This window comes from Oxyura jamaicensis, chromosome 1 (assembly GCF_011077185.1).
Source record: "Oxyura jamaicensis isolate SHBP4307 breed ruddy duck chromosome 1, BPBGC_Ojam_1.0, whole genome shotgun sequence".
Taxonomy (NCBI): Eukaryota; Metazoa; Chordata; class Aves; order Anseriformes; family Anatidae; genus Oxyura; species Oxyura jamaicensis.
The window spans coordinates 160,417,297-160,442,924 of NC_048893.1; the positions used below are offsets into that span (position 1 = coordinate 160,417,297).

At 35.8% G+C, this 25,628-nt stretch overlaps 1 protein-coding gene across 18 annotated transcripts in view; it reads left to right on the forward strand.

Annotated features, from left to right (window-relative positions):
* The window catches only part of MYCBP2 (MYC binding protein 2), a 194,981-nt gene that overhangs the window by 35,760 nt on the left and 133,593 nt on the right, over nucleotides 1-25,628 (forward strand). For all 18 annotated transcript variants that reach the window (XM_035320138.1, XM_035320146.1, XM_035320190.1 and 15 more), the window contains exons 4-17: nucleotides 1,567-1,720; nucleotides 3,427-3,623; nucleotides 3,840-4,082; nucleotides 4,343-4,414; nucleotides 7,173-7,269; nucleotides 12,033-12,106; nucleotides 13,236-13,374; nucleotides 14,141-14,217; nucleotides 15,779-15,983; nucleotides 17,678-17,842; nucleotides 18,565-18,723; nucleotides 19,222-19,426; nucleotides 21,357-21,502; nucleotides 23,588-23,689. In XM_035320138.1, the coding sequence (XP_035176029.1) occupies nucleotides 1,567-1,720; nucleotides 3,427-3,623; nucleotides 3,840-4,082; nucleotides 4,343-4,414; nucleotides 7,173-7,269; nucleotides 12,033-12,106; nucleotides 13,236-13,374; nucleotides 14,141-14,217; nucleotides 15,779-15,983; nucleotides 17,678-17,842; nucleotides 18,565-18,723; nucleotides 19,222-19,426; nucleotides 21,357-21,502; nucleotides 23,588-23,689 (2,035 nt within the window). The remainder of the gene's footprint in view (nucleotides 1-1,566; nucleotides 1,721-3,426; nucleotides 3,624-3,839; nucleotides 4,083-4,342; nucleotides 4,415-7,172; nucleotides 7,270-12,032; nucleotides 12,107-13,235; nucleotides 13,375-14,140; nucleotides 14,218-15,778; nucleotides 15,984-17,677; nucleotides 17,843-18,564; nucleotides 18,724-19,221; nucleotides 19,427-21,356; nucleotides 21,503-23,587; nucleotides 23,690-25,628) is intronic.

A 25,628-nucleotide genomic window follows, 5' to 3' on the forward strand; every position in this document is an offset into this window, starting at 1 on the left:
GTCTGCCTGCTGACTTCATAGTAGACCTGAAGGCAAAGAGACCTGTTTTAAGAAGCCTGTCCAATGTATCAGTGTCAGATACCAAAACAAGAATATGTGTAGATCAGGGTAAATCCCAGTAGAGCTATCCATATTTGATGACAAGTTGGTGACTACTGTAGTGGACGTTCACCAAATTATTTTCTCTGCTGTTTTTCATGTGTTAGGTTCCTTGCTTTCTTCAGGCGCTAGATGAGGTCTTTTGTCTGAAGACTGGGAAAAACAGTGTCTCAGAGACACCCTTACTTTTCAGTGATATTACTTTTAAAAGTACCCTACAGTGTTTCTTACTCTTTAGCTTGCAAGATCATAATGACTTTGCATCCTGAAAAACTATCTATGCTGTTATTTTGTTGACAGGTATTTCTTCCCGTGTAGATTGCATGCATGTCTTTTCCCCCCAGTCCTTTGAATATATGAAACGTAAGGTGTAATTTGCAGGAAAATTGCTGTTGAAGACTTGATTCAATTTTGTTTCTTTTCTTCCTCCAGAAATCAAGCAAGTGGTAAAATAACTCCTGAAAGACAGGAATTGAAATAGATTGAATGACAGAAGAGACAGTTATAAGGCATCCAGTATATGTTACAGCTGGCTGTCAGACAGGAGTGACAGTTCCATTAACAATTTTATTTATTTTCACGTTTCACTCCTCCTTCGATTTGAATCAGGAGTCAATCAGTTTTAGATACTCTAAATGTTGGGGCTCTTCCAACATCTTAGCCTCAAATGTTTTTTTTTTTTTTTTTTTTTTTTTTAATAGAAACACATAGTCAACTTTTGAAGATATGCTCACCTATTTGGAATGAGATAATCCTGCTCACTTTGCTTTCATCTATTTGTAATTATTAAAAATACTGACTTTGAGAAGGTGGTGAGTGGAACAGTCAGTAGGGATCAGCATAAGTATAATCTCAGAATACTCAGGAATGCTGAAAGGGAGAGTTAAGAGAGGCTGTAACAGTGCTCTTACAGATGTTGTATTAGTTGGCATGAGGTGTGTCTGACAAGTACATATGGAGCTTTACTGACTAGTAACTAACCTCCTTTTCTATTGTCACAAAACAACCTCAGAGGCTTTGGAGGGGAAAGTACTGGTGCTGCCAGTATCAGCTGTCAAATATATTTCAACTCAAGTAGAGAACTCCAGCTGCAAGCCAATTTTCACTTACTGCTTCACAGTAATGAGTGACAAAAAAAGGAAGAAATGGTCTGTCAATCCAAGTATGAACTGAATAGAAATCAGAAGGGGTGAGAGGCAGAGTTTGTCTTATGCTGTCCAGAATTTGAAAGTTTCCTTATTTTTTTCAAGGTGCTATTACTGTGCTTAGATATATTCTTTCATGTAATCACATTATCTCTGTTTAATATTTACTAGTACAGTTGTGTAGGTACCTTTTTAGTTTTTTTGTATTCTGTGTTATTCAAATAACTGTCTTGTTCTGTGAATGTTGGGATATGCCTTTATTGATTAGGATCCCAAAATATCATATTAACAGATATTCTAAAATATTTGTACTTTTTTTTAGATCATTGAAGTTGGATTATGTGAAGTCTTTGAACTGATAAAAGAGACAAGATTTTCCCATCCATCCTTGTGTCTCAGGAGCCTACAAGCCCTACTTAATGTGCTCCAGGGCCAGCAACCAGAAGGCCTGCAATCAGAGCCTCCTGAAGTCCTAGGTAATACCACATTTTTGTTCCTCCATCTGTTACAGTATTCAGTAGGAAAAAAGTATCATTTTTTGTTTAATTAATATGGTTGCAAGTGCTTTTTTTTTTTTTTTCCTCTTAACTAAGTTTATCTGGAGTGTAAATTCCCTTTTGGTGTATGTAACCAGTACTTCTCAGCAGTAATCTTTTGTAGAACAGAAGTGTTGGCATGTAAAGGTTCGTTTAAAAATAAAGAAGTAATGCAGAGTTTCATTGAAACATAGTAAACCTGACAATCTTATAAACTGTGATTCGTTTTACTGAATCTATAAAATACTTGGCCTTATTGGAAAGAAGATCTTAATTCTATAGTGAACTTCTATTGCAATCTACTGTTGTAATTTAAAAATAAATAATAAAGCTGCTAAACAAACAGAGTAGGATAGTGAGAGCAAACTAAAGCCATTTTCCCCTCAAGCCCACTTCTTCCAAGGTTCAGTTTCAATCTCAGTTCTTCAGCTTTCTAGCCCTACCTCAAGCAGCATAGGTGAATGAGGAATGGGGTTTGCGGTCAGTTTATAGCACTGTCTCTACTGCTTCTTCCTCCTCACACTCTGTTGCTGCTCTACCCTGGAGTCCCTCCCCCAGGATACAAGTCCTGCACAGACTGCTCAAGTGTGTGGTCCTTCCCATGGACCAACGTTCTTTAAGAGCTGCTTCTGCACGAGTCCATTCACAGACTGCAGTCCTTCAGAAATGCACTGCTGCAGCATGAGTCCCCCACAGGACTGCAGACGGTGCTGGAAAACCTCCTCCAGGGTGGTCTCCTCTCCTGCCAGGAGCCTGCTCCACTATGGTCCTCCATGGGCTGCAGGGGGACAGCCTGCTACATCAGGGACCTCTCCACAGGCCACAGGGGAACTTCTGCTGCATGCCTGGAGCACTTCCTGACCTCCTTTTGCACTGACCTTGGGGTTTGCAAGGCTGGTTCTCGCTCCTCAGTCTCCCAGCTGTTGTTGTGCAGCAGTTTTTGTTTGTTTGTTTGTTCTGTTTTGTTTTTTTCCTTTTCTTCAATCTGCTCTCCCTGGCTTGGCTGCGGCTAGCAGTGGGTCCTCTTTGGAGTCATCTGGAGCTGGCTCTGATCTGACCTGGGGCAGCTGCTGGCTCTACTCACAGAGGCCACCCCTGCAGCCTGTGCTTCCCCACCTTGCCATGTAATCCCAATACAGACAAAAATTAAATTTCTGTTCACACCTTGATTGGTACCAGTATTCAGCCTTGCATATGATTAAAGTAACTTTAAAGCTTTGATTTGAAATGCTTATTTCTGAAAAATGGGCTGTGCTTCAATAGGGATAATGTTCAGACAAACCTTGTGAAAACCTACACGTAATCTCAGTGATGAAGTAGACCGAATAGGCAGGTAAAGTAACTCCTTCTGACTTGTCGCTTATTGTAGTGTTCCGCTGCAACAGGAAGACTTAAGGTTTTTCACGTTCTTCCATCCTTGTGATTTTCCAGACTCACCATTCTCTGAGTAAAGAATAATGCAGAATTAAGGTTGATTATTATAGCCCTATTTAAATGGGCTTTTCTGCATGGAAATAGGGTTAAACTTAATGGCTATGGGAATATACCGTGTAATTTGTAAGTTTAAAATTAATTTCCAATTGGTTAGCAAACTTTCTAGTATGATCTTGTGACTTGTCTGTTTAACTGCTGTGTTTTATCTGCAGAATCCCTGTTCCAGCTTCTTCTGGAGATAACTGTCCGTAGCACAGGAATGAATGACAGTACAGGACAGTCCTTGACAGCACTTTCCTGCGCTTGCCTCTTCAGTTTGGTAGCCGCATGGGGAGAGACAGGAAGAACGTTGCAAGCAATCTCTGCTATCCTCACCAATAATGGCAGCCATGCATGTCAAACTATTCAGGTTGTGTAATAAAACTTTTCCGTATCTGGAAATTTGTGTAAATGGTGTCTACATGAATTCCAAATGATCTGATATGTAAATTCAGTTTTTTTTTTTTTCTCACTGTTTTTGAAATAAAAGTAGGTATTTCTTGATCTCTCTTGAGATGTAGATAGAAAATAGAACATATAAAAATAGGCATGTTTTTTAACTCACTTCTTGTTTTACTGTTTTTAGGTGCCAACCATTTTAAACTCTCTTCAGCGGAGTGTACAGGCAGTTTTGGTGGGCAAAATACAAATCCAGGACTGGTTCAGTAATGGGATAAAGAAGGCAGCCTTGATGCACAAATGGCCATTGAAAGAAATATCTGTAGATGAAGATGACCAGTGCCTGCTTCAGAGCGATGGTTTTTTCCTGTATCTCTTATGTAAAGATGGACTTTACAAAATTGGCTCTGGATATAGTGGGACAGTGAGGGTAATGTTACTTTTTGTCTAATGAATGATAATTAAAATATTAGCTTTAAAGATGTCCTGTGTCCATTGAGAATCTTTCATAACTTACTAATGATCAGTTCTTCTACATTTTGTCTAATTTTTCCATTGATTTCTATGAGAATTTTGCAGCATTTTCCTACAGCTTTCACTTCTCAGTATGGCTGAAGATGTTGTTTAGATTATAAATGATTAATTGTGATTCTGATACTTGTTTAACAGTTGGAATTTTCTGATTTCCAGGGCCATATATATAATTCTACATCCCGCATCAAAAACAGAAAGGAGAAGAAGTCTTGGTTAGGCTATGCTCAGGTAGGTGAATGCTCAAAACATAACAAGCACCCTCCCCACCCTTCCAAGAGTAATTTAAGTAGAGAACGGCTTAGAGGAAGTTTACATAGATACTGTATTGCTCCTTTGACTTTATTTATAAAAGTATTTCTTTGGTACTGAGTTTCAAGTTATTGTGGAAAGTAAGGAACTAATGGTATATAGAAGGGAATAATGAAGTGTCATTTATTTGCAATGTCACTGGAAGACTTTCTCCAAGTATGATGGTTCAACGTTTAAGTTTATGAATTGTGCAGTCTGTCTGCTTATGATGTCTGCTTAGCTTTTTGTTGTTGTTGTTGTTTGTTTGTTTTTGTGTGTTTGTTTTTAAGAGTTAGTTTCTGGAATATCAGCAAACTTTTTTTATACCTTTGCCATTCACTATAGACAAAGTTTTGGTGTGTGGGTTTTTTGTTTGTTTTTCAGAATCCTGCTATTACCACTGAGTGCTCTCAAAAAAAAAACACAACAAAACAAAAAAACACAACACCAAACAACAAATTGAAAGAACACCGAGTTTGCTACATTTTTGTACTACCATTTTTATTGTATATTTACTGTTAACCAAGTGATCTCATTGTCCCTGTGTGAAACTAGGTATACACCTTGCCATGCTTTTGAAGTGAAATTGTTCATTATAAATACATACTCTGTTATTACAGATATCACATATATGATAGCTGATTTTCTTCAGTAATACGACAGATTATCAAAACATATTGATACAAATGCGTGAGGATGCATTCATTCAGGAAACTTTTTTATCAGTTTGGAAATGAATAGGATCCATACAGTTTCACTACATACATATTTGGACATTTCTGCACATAGCTAGAAATATATTTAATATTATTCTTTCAGTGCTTGTACAGCTGTATGCATTATGCATTCACACAGTGATTGTGCACAAAGATACTGCTAGTTGGAAAACAGTCAGTCTGGTGCTATATTTATAGGAAGATACGTAAGTTTTATTTACTGCAAAGTATGTGACCATAAAAGAGGTGAAATGTGCCCACAGTTGCTAGATTAAGTCAGCTCAAGTTCAAGTGATTTTTCTTATTTCATCATGCATGTTGTTTCAGACAAAAGCTTTTCTATCTTCTTTAATGGTCTTTACTTATTTTTCCTAGTCTGTGTGTTGTAGTTTTTTTTTTCTTTTTTTTTTTTTTTTCCTTCAGCGTTGATTAATGTATCCAGGAAAATTCAAGTAGTTTAGATGGAAGAAAAAGGGTCAGATGTATTCATTCATTCATGTTAGATTATCATAACTAGGGTCTGTGACTCTTTGGCAAGTGAAGGTATTTTGAGGTTAGGCCTCAGTGATTACCCTGTGAAATGCATTCATTCTTAGATGAGTAAATCCCCACCTGAGACTGGTCATGCTTCAAGCAAGTGCCAGCCACTGTCATATCTCATGGTGTGACACTGCCATTGTCAGAATTATTATTAAGTCATTATTCATATCAGTCTCTGGAACCCTCCTATAGGTGAATACTACTTTGCTTGGCCTCAGTCACATTTAATTAATATGTTCATAGGTGCTCTTAAGAAACCTTTTTCCTTTCATGTGCTTGCATTTATAGCAGAAATGTTCTCTAAATGTAAATTCCCTCACTGTGTTTCTACCCTGCTCCTCAGCATCTTTGCAATAGGCTTTGCAAGATCTAAAAAGACATAGGAGGAAAGTTGCCAGGTGCCTCTCATATGCATATGTGTGTTATGTAGAACTGTGGGCTTATGTAGGCTATCTAGCTTAAGGTAAAGCAAAACATATTTGTCCGTGTTTGTGCACTCAAAGTTACAGCTGTAAATAATAAACTTCAAACGTGAGCTTTCAGGTAGGTAAATCTTTTTACTGAGAAACAACTAAACTGGTGACTAACTTAAACATAGACAAAAACGAAAAACTAAGAAACCCACATATGAACAGAGAGAAGATACTGTTTTGGTATGCTAAAGTATACTAAAAGGTGTACCACATCAATATACTTGTTGATGTGGGCTGCTGACCATGTAGGTAATTTGGGCGTGTTGAAGGTGTTCTACATATGGAGAAACTGGAAGGGGAAATCATTAGTCCTGAATATGCCCCTTCACCTAGGTCTGGTTAGGAGCTGGGAAGTGAACAATATAATAACTCATTTTATGTAACTTTTTGTGTCATGGCTGCTGTCACGAAAATCCCTATGTACTTTGGGGGAATCTCTTTCACGAAGAGCTTAGAAAGCTTGCAAAACAAGACTGTCCCTAGTGGAAGTCAAGGTGGTTAACTTACATTTTTGAAAAAAATCTTCTAGTCTTTTAATATACTTACTCATTAATGTTCAGTCTACTATATGGGTCAATATATGCATCTTCTTCCTGGAATTCATGCAAATCTTTCACTGTTTTAGAAAATGGGGACAGTAACATGTGTTTTGCCATGGCTTTTAACTGTATTTTATACATATACGAAGAACAGATTTTCTCCATGTGGCTTCAGAAGCTGTATGTGAGTATCAGCATGCTGATCAGTGTGTGGAAAGTATGGAGAGTGCCAAATTCCCAGTATTTGTCCAAGAATTTAATTATTGAAAAGAGAGTTGATTATCAAAGTAAAGCACATTTGATGTGAAATGTTCCAAAAAATTTTACACTATGCCTAAAATAATAATCGAATCTCTTTCATTTTTGACAATAACCTTTGATGTATTTGAGAATATTTTCATACCAATGTATATATTCTTACTTTTACCAGGGCTATTTATTATATAGAGATGCGAACAATCACAGTATGACGGCCATAAGAATAAACCCTGAAACTTTGGAACAAGACGGTACAGTTGCTTTGCCAGGTATGAACCTCCAGATTTGAGAAGATGTTTATAGTTTACTGTTTACATGCTATGTATTTTCAAGTAAGCGGAAGAGAAATCACAGTAGATTTTGAGATGAGAAAAAGACTGCTTTATTATGGCTTTGGTTTGCTGCATTAGACCAGCTGCAGTATTTCATTCAGAGGTTTTGCATCTACACCAACTAGTGGAAGAATACTGTAATTTTAAAAAATGTATAGTGATCTCAGTTTAAAGACTCCAAGAGCTTAGCTTCCTTCTTAAAGAATTTTTGCTTGTTTCTAGTTGAGGCTTTAGTAATTTGACGTAGGCATGACTTTGTTTCCAGTATATTTTAAATGGCGGTAATCACAAACTATGACCACAGCCATCTGATTTGGAATATAGGTAAAAATATGTCCAAAAACTGAAGGAGACTAATGAACACTGATGGACCATGCTTTTAATGCTTCAATTACTGTATTTATTATTTATTCGCTTTTTCATAGGAACCTTATAATTTGTGTCTCTGCTTAGAAAAATTAGGATGTTCCTCCAACGTGTTTTAATGGCTTCCTTGGTAAAACTTGTCTGTTAGCCACCCATATAAACAGACAGGGCACAAGAATATCTTTTTATCAAACAACAACAGGTTTATTCTTATAGATTAGAAGAAAGATTTTGTATTGCATCCTGGCATATATAAGAAGGCGCTGACTGATACCTCTGAAAAATTCTCTATTCTTGTATTTCAAAACCATTTTTTCTGAAACAAAGTATGCATGTAGAATCTAGTCTATGCAACCATTTGCATAGTCCTTAAAATCCTAATGTCACTTGAAGCTGCTTGGTCTTTGTCAGGATGTATGAGAAATTCGGGTGAGGGCATGTTCAAGGATCTAACAAATTGTCTTGTAGGATTGTTTTTCCACTTTCTTCACCTCGAGGCAGCTTCAACTGTTAGGGTCCTTTGAGGTCCTTAACTGTGTAACCACTGATAAGCAAAGTATTATTCTTCATTCAGGCCTTGAGAGACACTTGAACATATATGAAGCCTGCACCTCAAAGCTGTTAGCTTTCTTCTGCAAATTTTGGTGAAAACAAGTGTCATTCTGCAAGACAGCCTGTTTATACTACAAAAAGGCACAAATTAAATATAAATGTATTAAACCTTCAGTGCAAAAGCAAGTTTTAAAACTGTGGAAATACCTCTTCAGAAATCCCTCACAAATTGTCACACAATTGTGTTTTGTGTGGTTTGTGATACTGTTGAACTGGATGCTAGATGTCCATAATTGCTACCCTTTGTACTTCAGCTCTTGAACTTTGCTGTCTTGCTTTCTGCACTTAAACACATTTATCTCATTTATTATGAGCAGATAATGGCCTTGTTCTTTTCGCTAAAAGAAGTGGAAAGGGCTCCACTTCTTGTTATTTCTGCTTCCTATAAAAAGGAAGAAAATGGAGGTGGGTGCAAGTATGTGACCTATCCTGAGGAAACTCGAGTATGTATGTAACTCTAAATAGTAATGGCTGTCCCATGTCTTGTAGCATGTTCTGTAGTTCTGAAAAACCACACCGGATAGAACTAGAGGGCAGTGACCTTGCTAACAGCTGAACACGGATATGAATCCAAGTATTTCCTCCAAATTGGTGTGGTATTCAGATGTAGTTCCATCCGAAGTTAATCTCTTTCAAATGCCCTGGTTGGTCATTACACATTTAAATAAGGCATTCGTATTTATTTGTAAAGGGATGAGTAGGAGATGGGGTAGCGTGATGAGGAGTTGATTGTAGCTAGAAGTCACGTGGCATTAGAAAACTCTGTGAACTGTGGAACATTATCTTCTCTTTTCTCAGACAGTAGGATCCACCAGCTTCTTGAAACTATAAACTTCTCTTTCAAAGGGCAGTCTTTCTGCTCTGACAGATGATCTGGCAAATCTAACAACATATGTGGAACTACCAGACTATTTGTCAACATTCTTGCATCTAATGAATGCCTTTGCAAAGCTTCATACACTGTCCTTGAGCTGTCGATCTTGCCTTCCCAGTAGAAATATCATACAATAATCACCAAATTCTGCAATTTGCTATGTGATTGGACCTGAATTTACAGAGGAGGTTTTAATCTTAACCGTTTCTTTAACGGTAATTCTCACTGTGTACCTTAGGGAAAAGTTGCTGCGTTCAACTGGAGAAATAGAAGTAGAAGGTTTCATTGTTCTTTAAAGTTGCATAACTATTTCGGAACTATTTTGGCTGTTTGCTTCTTCTGCATAGTACCACAACTGAAGATGGAATCACAGAATAAGCAGAGTTTAAAGGTAGACATGAGGATCATTGAATCCAACTCCTGATTCCACACAGGGCAATGTCAGTGTTGAACAGTATGTCTGAGAGCATTGTCCAAATGCTCCTTGAGCTGTGACCACTTCCATGGGGAGCCTGTTCCAGTGCCTGACCACCCTCTTAGTGATGATCAGCTGTTTTCATAATATCCAATTTTAACTTCCCCTCACACAACTTTAAGCTATTTCCACCTCTCCTATCACTGCTCACCAGAGAGCAGAGATCATCACCTCCCTCTCTGCTCCCACTCATGAGGAAGCTGTAGATAACATTGAGGTCAACCCTTGGTCTCCTCTTCTCTGAGCTTAACAAACCGTCTGCTCCTTGTAAGTCATGCCCTCTAGTCCTTTCACCATCTTTGTTATCCTTCTTTGGAAACATTCTAGTACTTTTATATCCTTCTTATGTTGTAGAGCCCAAAACAGATAAACTCAGTAGTATTTAATAGCAGGCACTACATTCATGATACCTTGTATGAATATGGAATATGATGTTTGACAGTCATCTTCTCTTGGAGCCTTTGAAGTGGCTGTGACTAGCCTGGGCCTATAGTTAAGTTATTTAGGTAAGATGTAAGAACTTTCTGCTACAGTGCTCTCCAAACAGAAACCCTGAATAGCTTTTCTTGATCCCCATAATAATCTCCAGTGTCATAATGAATAAGACTACAGATGATCAGAAGAGCTCCTTGCTAGCTGAGATACTTATACAATCCAACTTTTTTTCAGATACTTCATTCACCTTCCATTTTCTCCTCTCCCCATTAATTTGATATTTATTGATGCATCTGGGTTATTTAATCAAGTGCTAATGTTTAGGAAGTCTTCTGAATAATCTATTTTAAAAAGGCACACCTGTTCCCAGTTTCCTTTTCGAATGAGCCAGACAAACGCATGAACAACCCCCCAAAGTTGTTTACTGGGAGGCTTGTCTCTTCAATAGTAATGACTCAAGAATAAGGCCAAACAGTGTCATAGGGATCTAGTGATGGCAAGAATACCCCGTTTCCTTGACAATTATGCTTGTGTTAGCACATCATATGCCATTCAAGGGATCTTAATACTTATCTGTAAGACATCCAGCTTCCTGTAGCCTTTCAAAAATGTCATTTAGATTATTTTTGGAACTCCAAGCCATTGACAACTCTTTCTGTTACATTACTAATACCACTTTGCAGCATAGAGAATAAAGTGAGATGACTTCAGTCATTTAATCTGAGCTTAGTGTTGAGAGAGCAGTATTTCAAATTTCAGTGTATACACCGTTCTCCATCCTGCCTGATACTAACATACATTGTGTTTCATAGTTCTGTGTGCCCTGCTTTAGGTCTGTTACTTCAAGATGTGAGAATTAGAGTAGGCTACCTAATGCATATTTTATTCCTTGTAAGGTATTTTATTGGACTAGACAATATAGCAGGAAATAGTAAATAAGATTTTGGATTTGTAAATAGTTCAAGTATGATTTTTGCAGCTGTATTAATTTTTATTAAAAGTACTTTACTTACCTACTTTGCAAAAAATAACAAATTTGCTGATTATGCTGGAAGCATATTGTATATGTTTCATCTAGCATTAAATCTGCTAGATAAACTGACTGATACTGGAACTTTGTTTAGGTTATCATTCAGGTACTTACAGCATAAAATAGCTGTCCTATAGTATTTTTGGAAGAGGCCTCTTCCCTCTGTGTAATCAATGAAGGAGACACTTTACAAGACATAGAACCTTCCTTGTTAGTAGCTCCATCAGCAGAGCAAGAAAGAAGAGATTGTATAGGGATATACCTCTAAACTTGTGGAGAAAGTAGTCATCCTCTTTTTTTCTTTAATGTGGGCAGAATTCTTTCCCTATGTTTTTTCTTGGAAGTGGCTGACCTGTTTTCAATAAATGCATGATACATGCAAGCATAAGTCTTACAGTTTTCCAAAAATCACTAGATTTTCTCCTGATGAACAATGGAAAAACAAACGATGAGAAGTTTGATTCTCTAAGGTTCATTTATTTCTGTAGGTTTTATATGCTGGACTTAGTAAACTTTTATTAAAGATAATGAACCGTACTTTAAAAAGTCTTTGGGGCATTGGAAAGACTCCCATGGAAAACTGAAAGTTCTGTTACAGAAATTTAGATTACTCCTCACATGTGAAGAGTAAATTATTTTACAATTAAATATCAGGGTAACCTCTTACATTTCACACAAGAGAAAGATTTTAATAACTTGTAAAGGGACGGAGGAGTAATATATGTAATATATAGGTGAGAGAGATCTAATGAAAATCATAAAATACCACACTGTCAGGCCAGTATGTTCTTTTTGTTGATCTAACTAGAACTCTTACAGTTACACTGTAGTGAGACTAAATCAAGTGGAAGCAGAGAACTGTGTACGTATGTTAATATTAACTAATCAGTGCACTCCATCTTTCACAGATTGTCATACTGAAGGGCAGAATATCCTCTTCACTGATGGAGAATATATTAATCAAATAGCAGCATCTAGAGATGTAAGTGTTACATATGATGGGTAAACTATTTTTCTCTCACCTAATTGCTTTATTTTACAAAATGTATACAATTTTATTTTTCCTTAAAGTTTGGCTTTTTTCTCAGCTAACACAGCTAAGGAAGAAATCCGTGTAGCTAAAGGTAATGAGAAACTGCCATTTATGTGTATATTCACACAATTTTGATTTGTGATGGAACATAATTTTTCAGATAATTTTTAAGAAAAACTTCATTGCTCTTTCTGGGGAAAAAAAAAATGAAAAAAAAAAAAAACTTTCAGTGGAATAATGGCTTTTTAACATGTTCTTCTGTAGGGGCTCTGTGGGATAAGCTGCAATTTTTATCTTAATTTCATTTCCTGTAATTGCTTTGGTACTTATTGGAGAATTTCAGACAGACTTAATAGAAGAGGTAGCAAAGATATACTACATACCAGTAGAGTTTATATGAAAATTGACTATTGGCCAAAGCTGTGGAAACCCTAGTAAGTGCTTAAGTGAGAGGCGAAACCATGTTAGCTGTTGTATGTTTTCTTTGGCAGGCAGTTATTGCATTCATAGTTCTGGACTGGTCACTGTTTACTGCCTGTGAGAAAACTGTAATACACGGATGGAGCAGGACTGGGGTGGGGCAGGGTAGGCAACAGATACTAGACATGCATCTGTAAGGAAACCACTATTAACCAGTTTCCCTGTTCAGACAACTTGTTTTTAACATGGCCAGATGAATGTACTTGTAAACAGAAACCTCTTTTAGCTACTATTTAAATCAGTCACCCTTAAACTGCACTTTGAATTTTGAGTTATGAACCAGAAGACGTTGAGGGCTTAAAATCAGATTATAAATCATTGTGAAAACAAGAGTTCTGTCGTGAAGTTGGAATCTAATTATTCCTATATCAATTCACTATTTTTGTAGCAAATTGGAAATATTTTTAAGGTCTGTCAGATGCTTCTCTTCAGACCATTCTGTTTGCCATTTTATTCTTTTTTTCCTCTGTACGAAATGTTACTTTATCTGTGTGCCATCTGATAATTTGCTCAGATACAGTATTATGCACTTATACCGTGAAAAGTAAATCAGTGTATTTATTGTTCAATAAAAAAGTGAATATTGTATTTATTACAGGATGGCTTTGTAGTGCGAATATTTGCAACAAGTACTGAGCCAGTACTGCAACAGGAACTGCAGCTTAAGCTTGCAAGAAAATGCTTACATGCCTGTGGCATCTCATTGTTTGATCTGGAAAAAGACTTGCACATTATCAGTAAGTCCTGTTCTTTGAAGGTTAATAGTAAGCTAGTAATTCAAATAATAAGACTGAAACCCTGCCCTTACCTTTGTTTGCCTTTATTATGTGAAGGAAGGTATAACTCCATTACAAATATCAAGAAGTATGAGCTTTTTGAAACAGCTTAAACACTGCTTGACTCATAGTAAGCCATACAGTCATTTTGAACCACAGTCTTTCTGTCTTTTCCAGTATTTTCCTTTAGTTTATAATAAGTATAGCATTGTTTGAAACTTAGACTTCATCATAGGGCTCACATAACATGTATTTAAGCTGTACAGCTTGCAGTGGGTCATGGTTTTTGAAATTTAAAAGGACTGTTGGCTGGATTCATGGAAAAGGAATGCATTGAAAGACAGATACTACATATTTGGAAACCGCCTTTGTGTCAGAATTTCTGAGATGGTAAACCATTGGTATCTATAGAGGTAGTTTGGGAAAGTCTCTTGGCTTTTTTTTTCTGCTATTTTAGGTGACTGCTTTTGGCAGAACAAAAGGATGTTTGGCTACATGGATCTTTTGTCCGACCAAGTGCAGTTGCTCTTACATTAGTTTTTTTCCTGTTTGAACAACTCCACCATGTCTAGCCCAGTAAACCTTCTGGCAGCAAAATTTGTTTCACTTGCAGCTTTCCTAGAACCTTTGTTGTTACAAACTCTCCCTGATCGAGTTAAGTCCATAAACTAGTCTGTGGAACTGGCCTGGTAAAACTGACTGGTTAACTGCAATCTTCCTTGCACAGGTACAGGGTTTGATGAGGAATCGGCTGTCCTTGGTGCTGGAAGAGAGTTTGCCCTTATGAAAACTGCTAGTGGAAAGGTATTGAAAATGTTTTGTAATAAACAGCAAGTTACATCAATGTATTTCTTTTTTTTTTTTTTTTTAATTAATTACTATTTTCAGCAATTTCTTTTTGCCTTCTTAATATGTTAGAATGAATTTATATAATGGTATTAAATACATTTTCAGAGTCCTCTTTAAAGGGAAAAATGCAAATAATTATTTGAAAACATAAGTAGATGAAGTTGGAACCCTTGGGTAATCTGTGGCTTATTTTTTAGTTGAATTTATAGGAATTTCAACAGTCACTCTTACTTAGGCACAGTGTGGGACTTTGTTTTATATTTGAGGGAGAGAGATTACCTTTTGTCTACAAATGATGTACTAGCACACTTGCAAAAATCTTAACTTCCTTATGACTTTCCATAAGCCATCTAACAATAGCCATTTATGTCTTAGTCTGTTTTTTCAGGTCCTTCTGACAATTATCATGAAATTTCCCCCATAAGAAGATTTTGGTTGATTTTAAGTCATTTGATACATTGGTTCTGCTTAGTAGAGACTGTTTTTCAGAGGTTCTTGCACATTCACTGAAATTTAGAAATAGTTTTGCTTACCTTCACTATGACTTTTTGACATTATTTAAGGTGTTTCTATGTCAGTTTGGAAAAGTAATGTTATTTCACATGTATAAGCATAGATCTTTTTTCGCCTGTGCTCCAGAATTTTGTTGCTGTTTGGAATGAGGCATTGTTATGTTCTCATTACAACAGTGGGATTCATGAAAATGATCACATATAAGCTTAACTATTTTTTTCCCAGTAAAATTTAATAATATGAAACCTAGAATTTGGTCAAGCTACAACTCTTCAGACTATACGAGGAGACAAATTATTTTGATCTTCAGACTGAGATCTCTCCTGAAGTTAAAGTCAGCAAGCTTCCTAGTTTTGGTCTCTTGTGTGTTTAAGCATAAAATTACACTGTATAAGACATAATGGAAAATGGCTTTAAGTGCCTACATATGTTAACACACCCATTTCATAGGACTGTCCAGAGGAAGTCTTTTGTCCACATCAGTCATTTTGTATTTATTCAAGTGACATGTGTTTTATGTTACTATTCACGTGCTCACTGGCCTAATGCATTTACTGAAAATAAGTTTATATATATATATATATATATATATATATTCAAGCATATTAGCTTTCATAGAAAATTAGTGGTTTTAATTATTTATATTGTTTTTATACCATATTGCTTTTACAGAGACATTTCTCTTAAATGTTTTTTAATGCTTAGTTTTCTCTTAATAGTTTCTCTTGAACAGTTTCTCCTTGTGTATTTAATTTATAAAGCCAAAAAATTAGATACTAAAACTGTGTTTCTCAGTAGAATGCATATTTCAAACCAAGTAGAATCCAATCAGGATGTTTCTCTTATTAAATCAAAATTCATAGGTTTAGGACAGAGATAGTTACATCAGGAAAAGTTCCATACATTCTGAAATGTAACAGGCATTAAATACAGTGCAGCTTCGAACTGATACATGTTGAAGTGTTGTGGTGTAACTGCAAACGATATACTGTTTTTTTCCTAGATTTATTATACTGGCAAATATCAAAGCCTTGGAATCAAACAAGGTGGTCCTTCAGCAGGAAAATGGGTTGAACTACCAATCACGAAATCTCCAAAGATTATTCAGTTCTCTGTTGGACATGATGGTTCACATGCCTTACTTGTTGCAGATGATGGAAGTATATTCTTCACAGGTTCTGCTAGTAAAGGAGAGGATGGAGAATCAAGTATGTAGTAGGTTTGCTTGATCAGTACTTGATAAAAGCGTATTAACTCCCTTGTTATTTCAAGGGAAAATTGTTAACATTTTCCAAGAACTTGAAAGCACACCATCAGTAGAATTATCTTATGTAATAGATGCATTTTATAGGAATAGTTTTTGAGAGTTGCATTAAAGTAATTACCACATACTACAGGGATTTGGAGTGTGACCACAGCAGCTAATTTTGTGAACTTATGCTTTAAGCAAATATTGGATGTTTATGAAAACTTTACTCTTGTGAACTGTGAAACTTTCTTGTATTTCAGTAGAGTTTTCCAATGACATTAAATATTACTGGATTTGAATTTTACCCCAATAAACAACTATTATCACTATTTTTCTCAGCTAATGATGTTGAACAGTTTGTAGCACAGTTTGGATTCTGTGGTGGGAGTGCTATTTTAAAGTTGTTCTGATAAAAGTCATATGTTCCGTTGAGAGGCCATGCAGTCTGTCTGAGAATTTGTCTAAAAATCTGAAGACCCAAACTTTTGCCTCTTCGCTGTTGTTTTAGAGAACTTTGTAAACTGGTGTTTTTCCAGCTGTTGTTTCTCCATTATGGAGAAATTACAGAAAAAAAAAAAAAAATTAACCCCTAAAATTAAATATTTCACTTTTGGAAACAGACTTTTGTGTTAGTGAGATTTAGGTGGGGTGGGGAATGGTAAAGATTTTAATAATACTGGAATTTTTGTGCCTCAGTGTAGTCAGTCAGAAATACCAAATTCAAGTCTTTATGCAGTACTAGATGGTTAGAATTTAAAATAGAATTTAAAAATGTACAATATGAGGCTGAACCCAGCTTTATCTCAATTAACTGTATAGTATTTTTACCTTTCAATGAAGTTGTTAACTAAAAATCATTGGGCTCCATATACAAGGTATGGCATAGCTCATTTTGAAACAAAACATATATAGCCTGGTGTTACTGTGGAAGATCAACTGCACGAACAGTATTCTCCAAGAATTTATATTTTTTCCCATATTTCTCTGTAGAGAACGTTAACTGTTAGCAATTAAAGGTAGCTCGCCCAGACTTGGGTGAAAGTTCATAGGCAGGAATAGTAGCTGTTAATTGTTTTATCTGGTCTTTAGCTGTTCTTTTATTGTTTTGTTTAAGAACAGAGTGCAAACAATCTGGGTGGCTTTTTATTGTTTTTTATTTTTAATAATTTTTAGTACTTCTCTTATCCCCTTATAGGAATCTGTTGAGACTCAACTGTTTTTAAACATCATTTTAATAAATAGATAATATTTTTCTTTAGAAAATAACAACAAAACTTTATAGCTTACTTCGCATATATTATCACATTTTTCTGAAGTGGCATTGAAGACTTTTTAGTAATTTAGGGTTTTTTTTTTGCACTACATAGTGCTTTGTAAAGCTCACGAAGTATGAGGTTAGTTCAGCGTATATATAATAATAAAAAAAAAAGCATGAAGGTTCATTATGGAAAGATACCAACTCATGACTTATTTTTACAATTGAATTTTTAGAGAGAAACCAGTGCAATCCAAAAAAAAATAGACCAGGAGATCATATAGATGGATTTTTTTTCAGTAGCAATCTGAAAATGAAGCCCTATTTATAAAACAAATGTTATTGTGTATTCAGAGCTTTCTTGTAAAATGACTTGTAATTTATTAATTTATTTAAAGCTAAAAGCAGACGGCAGTCAAAACCATATAAGCCTAAAAAAATCATCAAAATGGAAGGAAAGATTGTGATATCTACAGCTTGCAATAATGGAAGCAGTTCTGTGATTTCCAAAGATGGAGAACTCTACATGTTTGGAAAAGATGCCATTTACTCTGATAGTACAAGTAAGCTAATATTTGTCTTGTAAATGATTTCTCAAATAGAGTAATTGAAATTAGTTTGAAGTTTTTAGCCTGTGGAAATGATGTTTGTGTGTTTCTTACTCTCCTAATAAATTTCTGAATTTCTGCTGATTCAGCCAGATGTGACAGAAGGATAGAAAAACAAGACAGAGTTTCCTTAAGCTCTGTAAAAATACATAGCAGCACTAGGGACAAACTCCCAAATGAATGTATCCACTAAGGGAAAAAAAAATAAAATCAGTTGTGTTCTTAATATAACACTTGACAGCCACACAAGAAAATCAGAAAAATGAGACATATTGTAGACAAAGGCTGCAGGAAACCAGGCCTTCTAAGTTTCTCTGCGCGCAAAATAGCAGGCTATGTTTTCATTTTGTTTACGATCCTGTACATCTCTATTTAAACAAAGTCTTAAAGAAATAAAGCCAATGGGACTATGACACCTTTAGAATTGTTTTATAAAATTAGTGATTTAGGGCAGGGTTTATTTTACTTCTGGCTTTTTTCTTTTTGCAGGAGACATGATCTAGGACTAATGCTCTTTTCACTTCTTACTCTAGCACTTGTTTTCCTTATCCATTATACTTCTCCCTTACTGTTAATTTAAAAATTGTCAGTATTCATTAGCAATTATGTAATATTGCAGAAGTTTTCACCTCAAGTAGAAAGTGCAATAAACCACTCAACTATTCTGTGTCATACAGGTTTAGTAACAGATTTGAAAGGCCACTTTGTGACTCAAGTAGCCATGGGCAAAGCTCACACCTGTGTGTTAATGAAGAATGGAGAAGTTTGGACATTTGGCGTAAATAATAAAGGACAATGTGGAAGAGACACAGGCTCCATGAGCCAGGGAGGAAAAGGTAAGAAACCTAGATTTTTCCTTTTGTTTTGTGTGATGGAAAATATCACAAGTAAAAAAGCATAACTGTATTTATTTAAAATATAATTGTAATAGTAACGCTTAAGCACATACAATCTACTTTAAAAAAAATGACAACAACAAAACAGGCATGCACAAATGCTTCTACTTCAAAAATACTTGGTTTTGTACATACTAATAAAACTAGCTTTGTTAAAAATCTCATTTACTTTTCTTTTGATGGCAAAAAAGCTTTTCTTTAAAACAACTGAATAAAACCAAACCTCATTATTCCTTTTCTTAGTTGTGAAGGCTAGATACATGCCCCAGCTCATGCTTGGAAAAGTTTCAAAGGTGTCGTTGTGCTGACTGAGCATATAAATCAGGCATTTGTAGTTGTTCCTTTAAAAATCTGAATTGTCCATGTTCTTCAGATCTTTTTCAGTAGCCACTGCTGGGCTCTGAAGACAGATTTTTATTCTTTCAATATCCCAATTAGGTTTTGGAGTTGAGAACATGGCAACAGCAATGGATGAAGATCTAGAAGAGGAACTTGATGAAAAAGATGAGAAGTCCATGATGTGTCCTCCAGGCATGCATAAATGGAAGCTGGAGCAGTGCATGGTGTGCACTGTATGTGGGGATTGCACAGGCTATGGAGCTAGCTGCGTTAGTAGTGGCCGTCCTGACAGAGTTCCTGGAGGGTAAGCAAACATGGAAATAAACTTACTGTAGTGGGTTGAACAGGTAAAGCATGTGTTGAATTCAAACTGAGCTGTTGTGTTCTTAATCTTCAGTCTAAGATGATATATCTAAACAGGTATGTGCTCTTAAAATCAGAAATAAGTTAATTTTTTTTGTAAGTAGCTCGTAATGGTTGCAGCTTATTTAGATTTTTTTTTAAATTTCTTTAGGATATACCTTTTGCTTTACTAGAAGCTGTTGAATATGAGCAATAATACAGGTTGTCTCTTGACAAACATATCTCTTCAAAGGCACTTAAAGAACAAAGTTATTATCAGACGTAGTCAACATGGGTTCATGAAAAAAGTCCTGCCTTAGTAATTTCATCTTCTACGATAAGTTCACCTGCTTAGCGAATGAAGGGAAGGTGGTGGATGTAATCTTTCTGCGTTTCAGTAAGGCCTTTGCTACTGCCCCTCACAGTGTTGTTCTGGGTAAATTGTCCAGCTGTGATTTGACAGGTTCATGCTATGCCGAGTGGTAAACTGGCTGAATAGGAAAACTCAAAGGGTCATAGTGAATGGGGATACATTTGGCTGTTGGCTGGTCACCAGCGGTGTTCCCAAGGGCAGAATTCTAGGGCCAGTTCTGTCCAACAATTTTATCGATGATCTGGATGCAGAAGTTGAACATATCCTACTTACACTGACCTGGGAGGTGCTGTTGACTCTGGAGGGATGAGAGGCCTTACAGAGGGATAGAGTGGAGCATTGGACAGTCAGCAACAAAAGAAAATGTTGGGTTCTGCACCTGGGACAGAGTAATGCTGGACATGGGTGAAGATTGGGAGATCAGGGACGAGATAGCATCCCTACAGAAAGGGATCTGAGGATGCTGGTTGACAGCAGGCCCAACATGAGCCAGTAATGTTCCCTGGCAGCCAAAAGAGCAAACCACACAGCCAGCCAGTCAAAAGAGGTGATCCTCCTGCCATATTTAGCATCGTTGTGGCCTCATCTTGAATATTGCATACAGTTCTGGACCCCCCAGTCTAAAAATGGTGTCAAGATACTTGAGTGTGTCCAGAGGAGGGCAGCAAAGCTGATAACAGGACGGGAAGTCATGGAGAGGCTGAGGACACTTCGGTTGTCTAGTTTGGAGGAAAGGAGGCTCAGAGGTAACCTCATTGCCCTCTGCATCTTCCCGAGGAGGGGAAGTGGAGAAGGAAGTGCTGGCCTCTTATTTGTGGTAACCAAGGATGTGCCATGAGGGAACAGCGCAAAGCTGTGTCAGGAGGTTGAGACTAGACATTGGAAAAATACTGTGACGTTGGTCAAACGCTGGTTTGACCCAAGCACCTAGCAAGGTGCTTGATTGCCCAGGCCTGTCAGTTTTCAAAAGGCATTTGCATAATGCCCTTATTAATGCTTTAAGTTTTGATTATCCCTAAAGTGGTCAGTCAGGCTGTTGGACCTAATGATCTGTGTAGGTCCCTTCCAATTGAACTGTTGTATTTTACTTGCAGAGCTGTTGGCTATGGGATAACCTTTCTTTGTCCTACGATGGAAGATTTTATCTTGGTCTTCCATTTAATTTTATCTGTTACTTCAGGTTTGAGCAGCGTAAAGGACCGCTGCTTTGCACACTGCCATTACTTTCTCCAGCATTGCATGTGCTCACTGTTTCCCTGTTTGTGTTGTCATGTAGTGTGAATTGAATTAAATGAAAAAACATTATGCTGAGAAGTTAGTTCAGATGTGTATTGTCAGTCTATGCTCCCAGGCACCATGCAACAGCATCTAGGATATAAACTAGCTGTACTTTCTGTTTATCTTGGGAAGAATTACGTTATTAGTTTGTGCTGTCTGTGAGCATGTATGTTTTAATTACCAAGGCATCAATAATGCATGAGAATTAAAGGTGTTGATAAAGCAACTCTGTTTGCTGCAGAATCTGTGGCTGTGGCTCAGGTGAGTCAGGCTGCGCTGTATGTGGCTGCTGCAAGGCGTGTGCTAGAGAACTGGATGGCCAGGAGGCAAGGCAAAGAGGAATCCTTGATGCTGTAAAAGAGATGATACCTTTAGATCTCTTACTGGGTAAGTGATATGAAATTAGGAAGATTACTTTTTTATACTTTTAATCTTACTACAATTTTTTATTTCCAGTTGAAGTGGTTTTTTTTCATTTGTTTCCTTTGATACTTCTGTTTGTACTCTTTAAATAAAATGAGTCTTATTGCCGACTTTTGAAACCTGAGTTGGAATAACAGGTTAGTGTAGAAATAGGTGTTCTTTTCAGTTAATAATTTTTGCTTGCATTTTTTTTGTTGTGTTGTGTGATAAAAACTTTACCATAACTAATGCAGTTCTTTCCTTGCATCTTTGGGACTTATGTGATAATTTTAGTATAGTAATATTAAAATGAATAAAATACAACTTATCAGGCAGATTTATTTATTGTTAGTGTAGCAAAGTGGGATCATTCTGGTAAGTGAAACATTTACAAATTTACTATACATATGAGTGTGCCATTTTGACCTGTGTGGTTAGGATACTAAGGCTGATCCTACAAAGTTGTTCTTGCCCATTTTTGATAGCCTGAGTTTTTTCTGTAATCTTACCATTTTTAGAGACGTGCAAAAGATGAGAAATATAATTTCTTGAGAAATTCTTTCTTTTTTCTCAGATTTTTTTGGAGTAGGTATGTTGCAGGGAGTATGGAAATTACTGAAAAACACACATGCACATAAGGAACGCCACCTTAAGTCTTTCCTTGTTCTAAGATCTGTTATAAAAGTATTTTTAATATTATATTATCCTTACTTGTATCTAGACAGTTACAGATTTTAGGAGATTTTGCTAGGTCCAACTTTTCTTCCTTATTTTTTAAATATATATATTTATATATTTTTTTAATATTTATTCTTTCTTCCTTTTTTTTTTAGATTTAAGGTAGAGGCCTTAATCCTGTGTAGAAGTAGGATTCGATATAGAAAAGGAGCATAAAACAATCATATGCTTAAGTTAAAATATTTGTCCATCTCATCATTTTTTAAAAATTATTTTTGAAGTAGGCATTGAAAAATTTATGCTATAATTTGAATGTTTTATTCCACATAAAAGTTAACTGGAGTGTTTCTCTTGATAAGTTCTAACTCTAAGGACCTCTTAATGTTACAGAAGTAGTTTTATGCTGTATTGTACTGACAGTGAATGTAATAACAGCATCTCTGTTTAACAGCTCTATTTTCATGCATGACCAAGGATGAATTAAGGTTTTTGTGTTTACCCCTGCTTTGCTAACTCCTCTCCTGGCAGGATAGATAGCTCTTGGTCCTGTGTTGCGCTTGGCATAGGTGAGGGCACTGAATTGATCGAGTCACATTTGCCTGGAGAAAAGTGACAATGCTTCAAGATGCATTCTGTTCTATCTGATATCAGGGGCACAGTTTATACATTTATATAAAATTGCTACAATTTCCTGAAGAAACATTGAAAAAAGGCAGTGCAAACAGGAGTTCTGTTCCTGTGTTCATTCAAGATGATCCATGGTACAAAAGTGCTTATCAGTACCTTTTGAATTCATATTAAATTAGCTAGTTGTTAAATAAGTCAGGATTTACATACAGATGTATCCATGTGTTAAAGTAATCAAATGTTTCTTTGTAAGGAGAGAGCATTGGTGCTAAAGCATTCTTAACCATGTTTTAAAAACATTTTAAATAGATGAGATATTTTTATAGTTAAAGAGATTTATATTTTAAAATATTATTGACATTTTATTTTATGATTCTTTATGTTTGTCATTTGTGTTTATGTTTGTTGATAAACCTTTCTCAATTTTGGGCGGTTGAAAAACTATCTTTTATGATAAAAGATAACTAACTATAAATATGTACTATGCTTGATTTAAATTACTAAGTACTAATCAGTAATGTTGAAATTGTGGCAGACTCGTGAAAATCAGAAAATTCGGAGGAAAGGCCTAGTATTCTTAAGAACTATTGATCATCTCTTTTTATTTTTTTTTTTCTAAATTGCAAAATATTTATTTTGTAAGAGCCATATAAGGGACAGGTAGGAAGTTGGCTTCAGTTTCCATTTACTAAACTTCCACTGGGGTTTATTACTCTCACAATATGTAAAACTATCTTTAAAAATTGTTTTATTTTCTTAATGTAGCTGTCCCTGTTCCTGGAGTTAATATTGAAGAACACCTTCAGTTACGGCAAGAAGAAAAGCGGCAGCGTGTAAACAGGAGACACAGATTGGAAGAAGGAAGAGGTAAGTGACTTAATGATGAGAGGCTGGAATAGTCTAAGCAAGCTTCTTACTGGAAATTAACTAGTTTTGTTAAGTAGGCTGATCCAGTAATCAAACACAAATCAGAACCTAAAAAAAATACCTTATATTATTTAGCCTGCTTTAGGAAAATTGGGAGAAGTCTGTATACATATCATATATATATCATTAAAATTTAAAGGGTGAAGAGTAGCATTTTGTATTAATTTCATGTAGTCAATGTTCATTTTTTGTTGTTTCAAAATTAAATAATAATTATTTACTGTAAATGCTTACTGTCTTTATATAGAAAGACTTAAAATGTCTGCAAGTTTGTCCAGTGCTCACTTTCTGTAGTATGAATTATTTATTATTTATTTTTATTATTTATTATTTATTAATGAATTTTTGTACTATAATAGTAAGCAAAGTTTCTTGTTCTATAAAATGAAATTTTCTATAATAGAATAGCCTGAAATGATCCAATACACTGATGCAATTAAACAAAAAACATTTGATAATTTCAAAATTTTATTGCTTTTTGTATTACGTACCTCAGGAATTACTGTTGATATTCTGAACAAACAGACTGTGTTTAAACAAGTTTTCAGTGCTGATCTTGTTTTAATATATCTTAGAATCTTTATGTGCTAAATAATTAAAGTTGAGAGATTTTAGATTGATAGAACTTGTAATATTTTAGTGAAGTGTGCTGATGTGGTTGGTAATATTATTGTGCGCTGGGGAGAGGAACAATTTTGTTGAAATTTTATGGTGTTTAAGCTTCTGCTGTGTTAGTAATGCTACATTTAGATTTTTTTTTTCCTAAGGTATAGTGAACATTGTGATCAAACGTACTTCTTAAGAGTCCAAGCCAGTGAACCTTGTGGGGCAATATTTGGTTTTATTTCATTTGCCTGTAAAAAATTACTAGCATTATCACAAGTAAGGAACAAGGAAAAGAGAGCCTCTACAGATGTGGAGGATAACAGAATATTTATTTTTCTTTGAATCTTTGCAATTAATTTTATTTTTGAGGTAGAGGGGGGAAGCCTTTATGTTTTTTTGTCTGTCATGTTTGACCTGCTGTCAAACATTACGGACAGCTAACGACACCGAAGCATCTCAGAAAGGTAATAGTGACCGAGCTGGAAAGTAAATTTTCAGCTGGGGGAAAGGGGAAGAAGAGCAGAGCAAACCAGAGCAGCTTGTCCCTTGGTATGCCATATGTCTTTAAAAATGTTCTGAATCTAAGTCTCAAATGATCAGTATTAGGCATGTGTTGTTGGTCTGATAGGTGTAGGGGGCTGTAGTTAGAGTGATGTTGCTGGACAGCTTGTTGCATGCATCCACATTGTCTGAATCAAAGAGCACTGACATTGCATAGCTCTGTGTATGTTGGAGGTAGTGTGTATGTCTAGCTGAAAGAGTGGAGATTAATCTGTTTCAGTTCAGAATGATTTAAGTGATTAAGCTGGGAATAGTGTTTCACGAATAACTCGAGAAATCTTGATTTATACAATCAACTGTTAGTCAGATGAAAAATTTGGTGTTTTGTTGTTTATCCATCCAAATGCTGTAGTTTTCCATGAATTGGTGGAAAGAGTATTATAATTCTTGAGAACTCTTGTTGTTCTTCTGTTTTCATTAGAGAGAGAGACTGGGAACATTTAAATATCTATTATATACTCATTTTGGTGTGCAAAATATTTTGCAACCTGAAAAAAACTTAGTTATACAAATTTTAAAAAGAATAAGCAGACTGCTTAGTATACCTAAAAGTTTTAATATTTGTGGATCTGTAACAGAACAAATCCTCATGAGCTGAAATAGCTATTTAGTGAGCCAAAGAAAGGTTTTAACCTTTCACTTCTCTGAAAACTTTGGATAATTGCTTAAAGGCCAGGTTAGCTCTCGTAGGAGCCTTCCTTCAGGTAGGTAG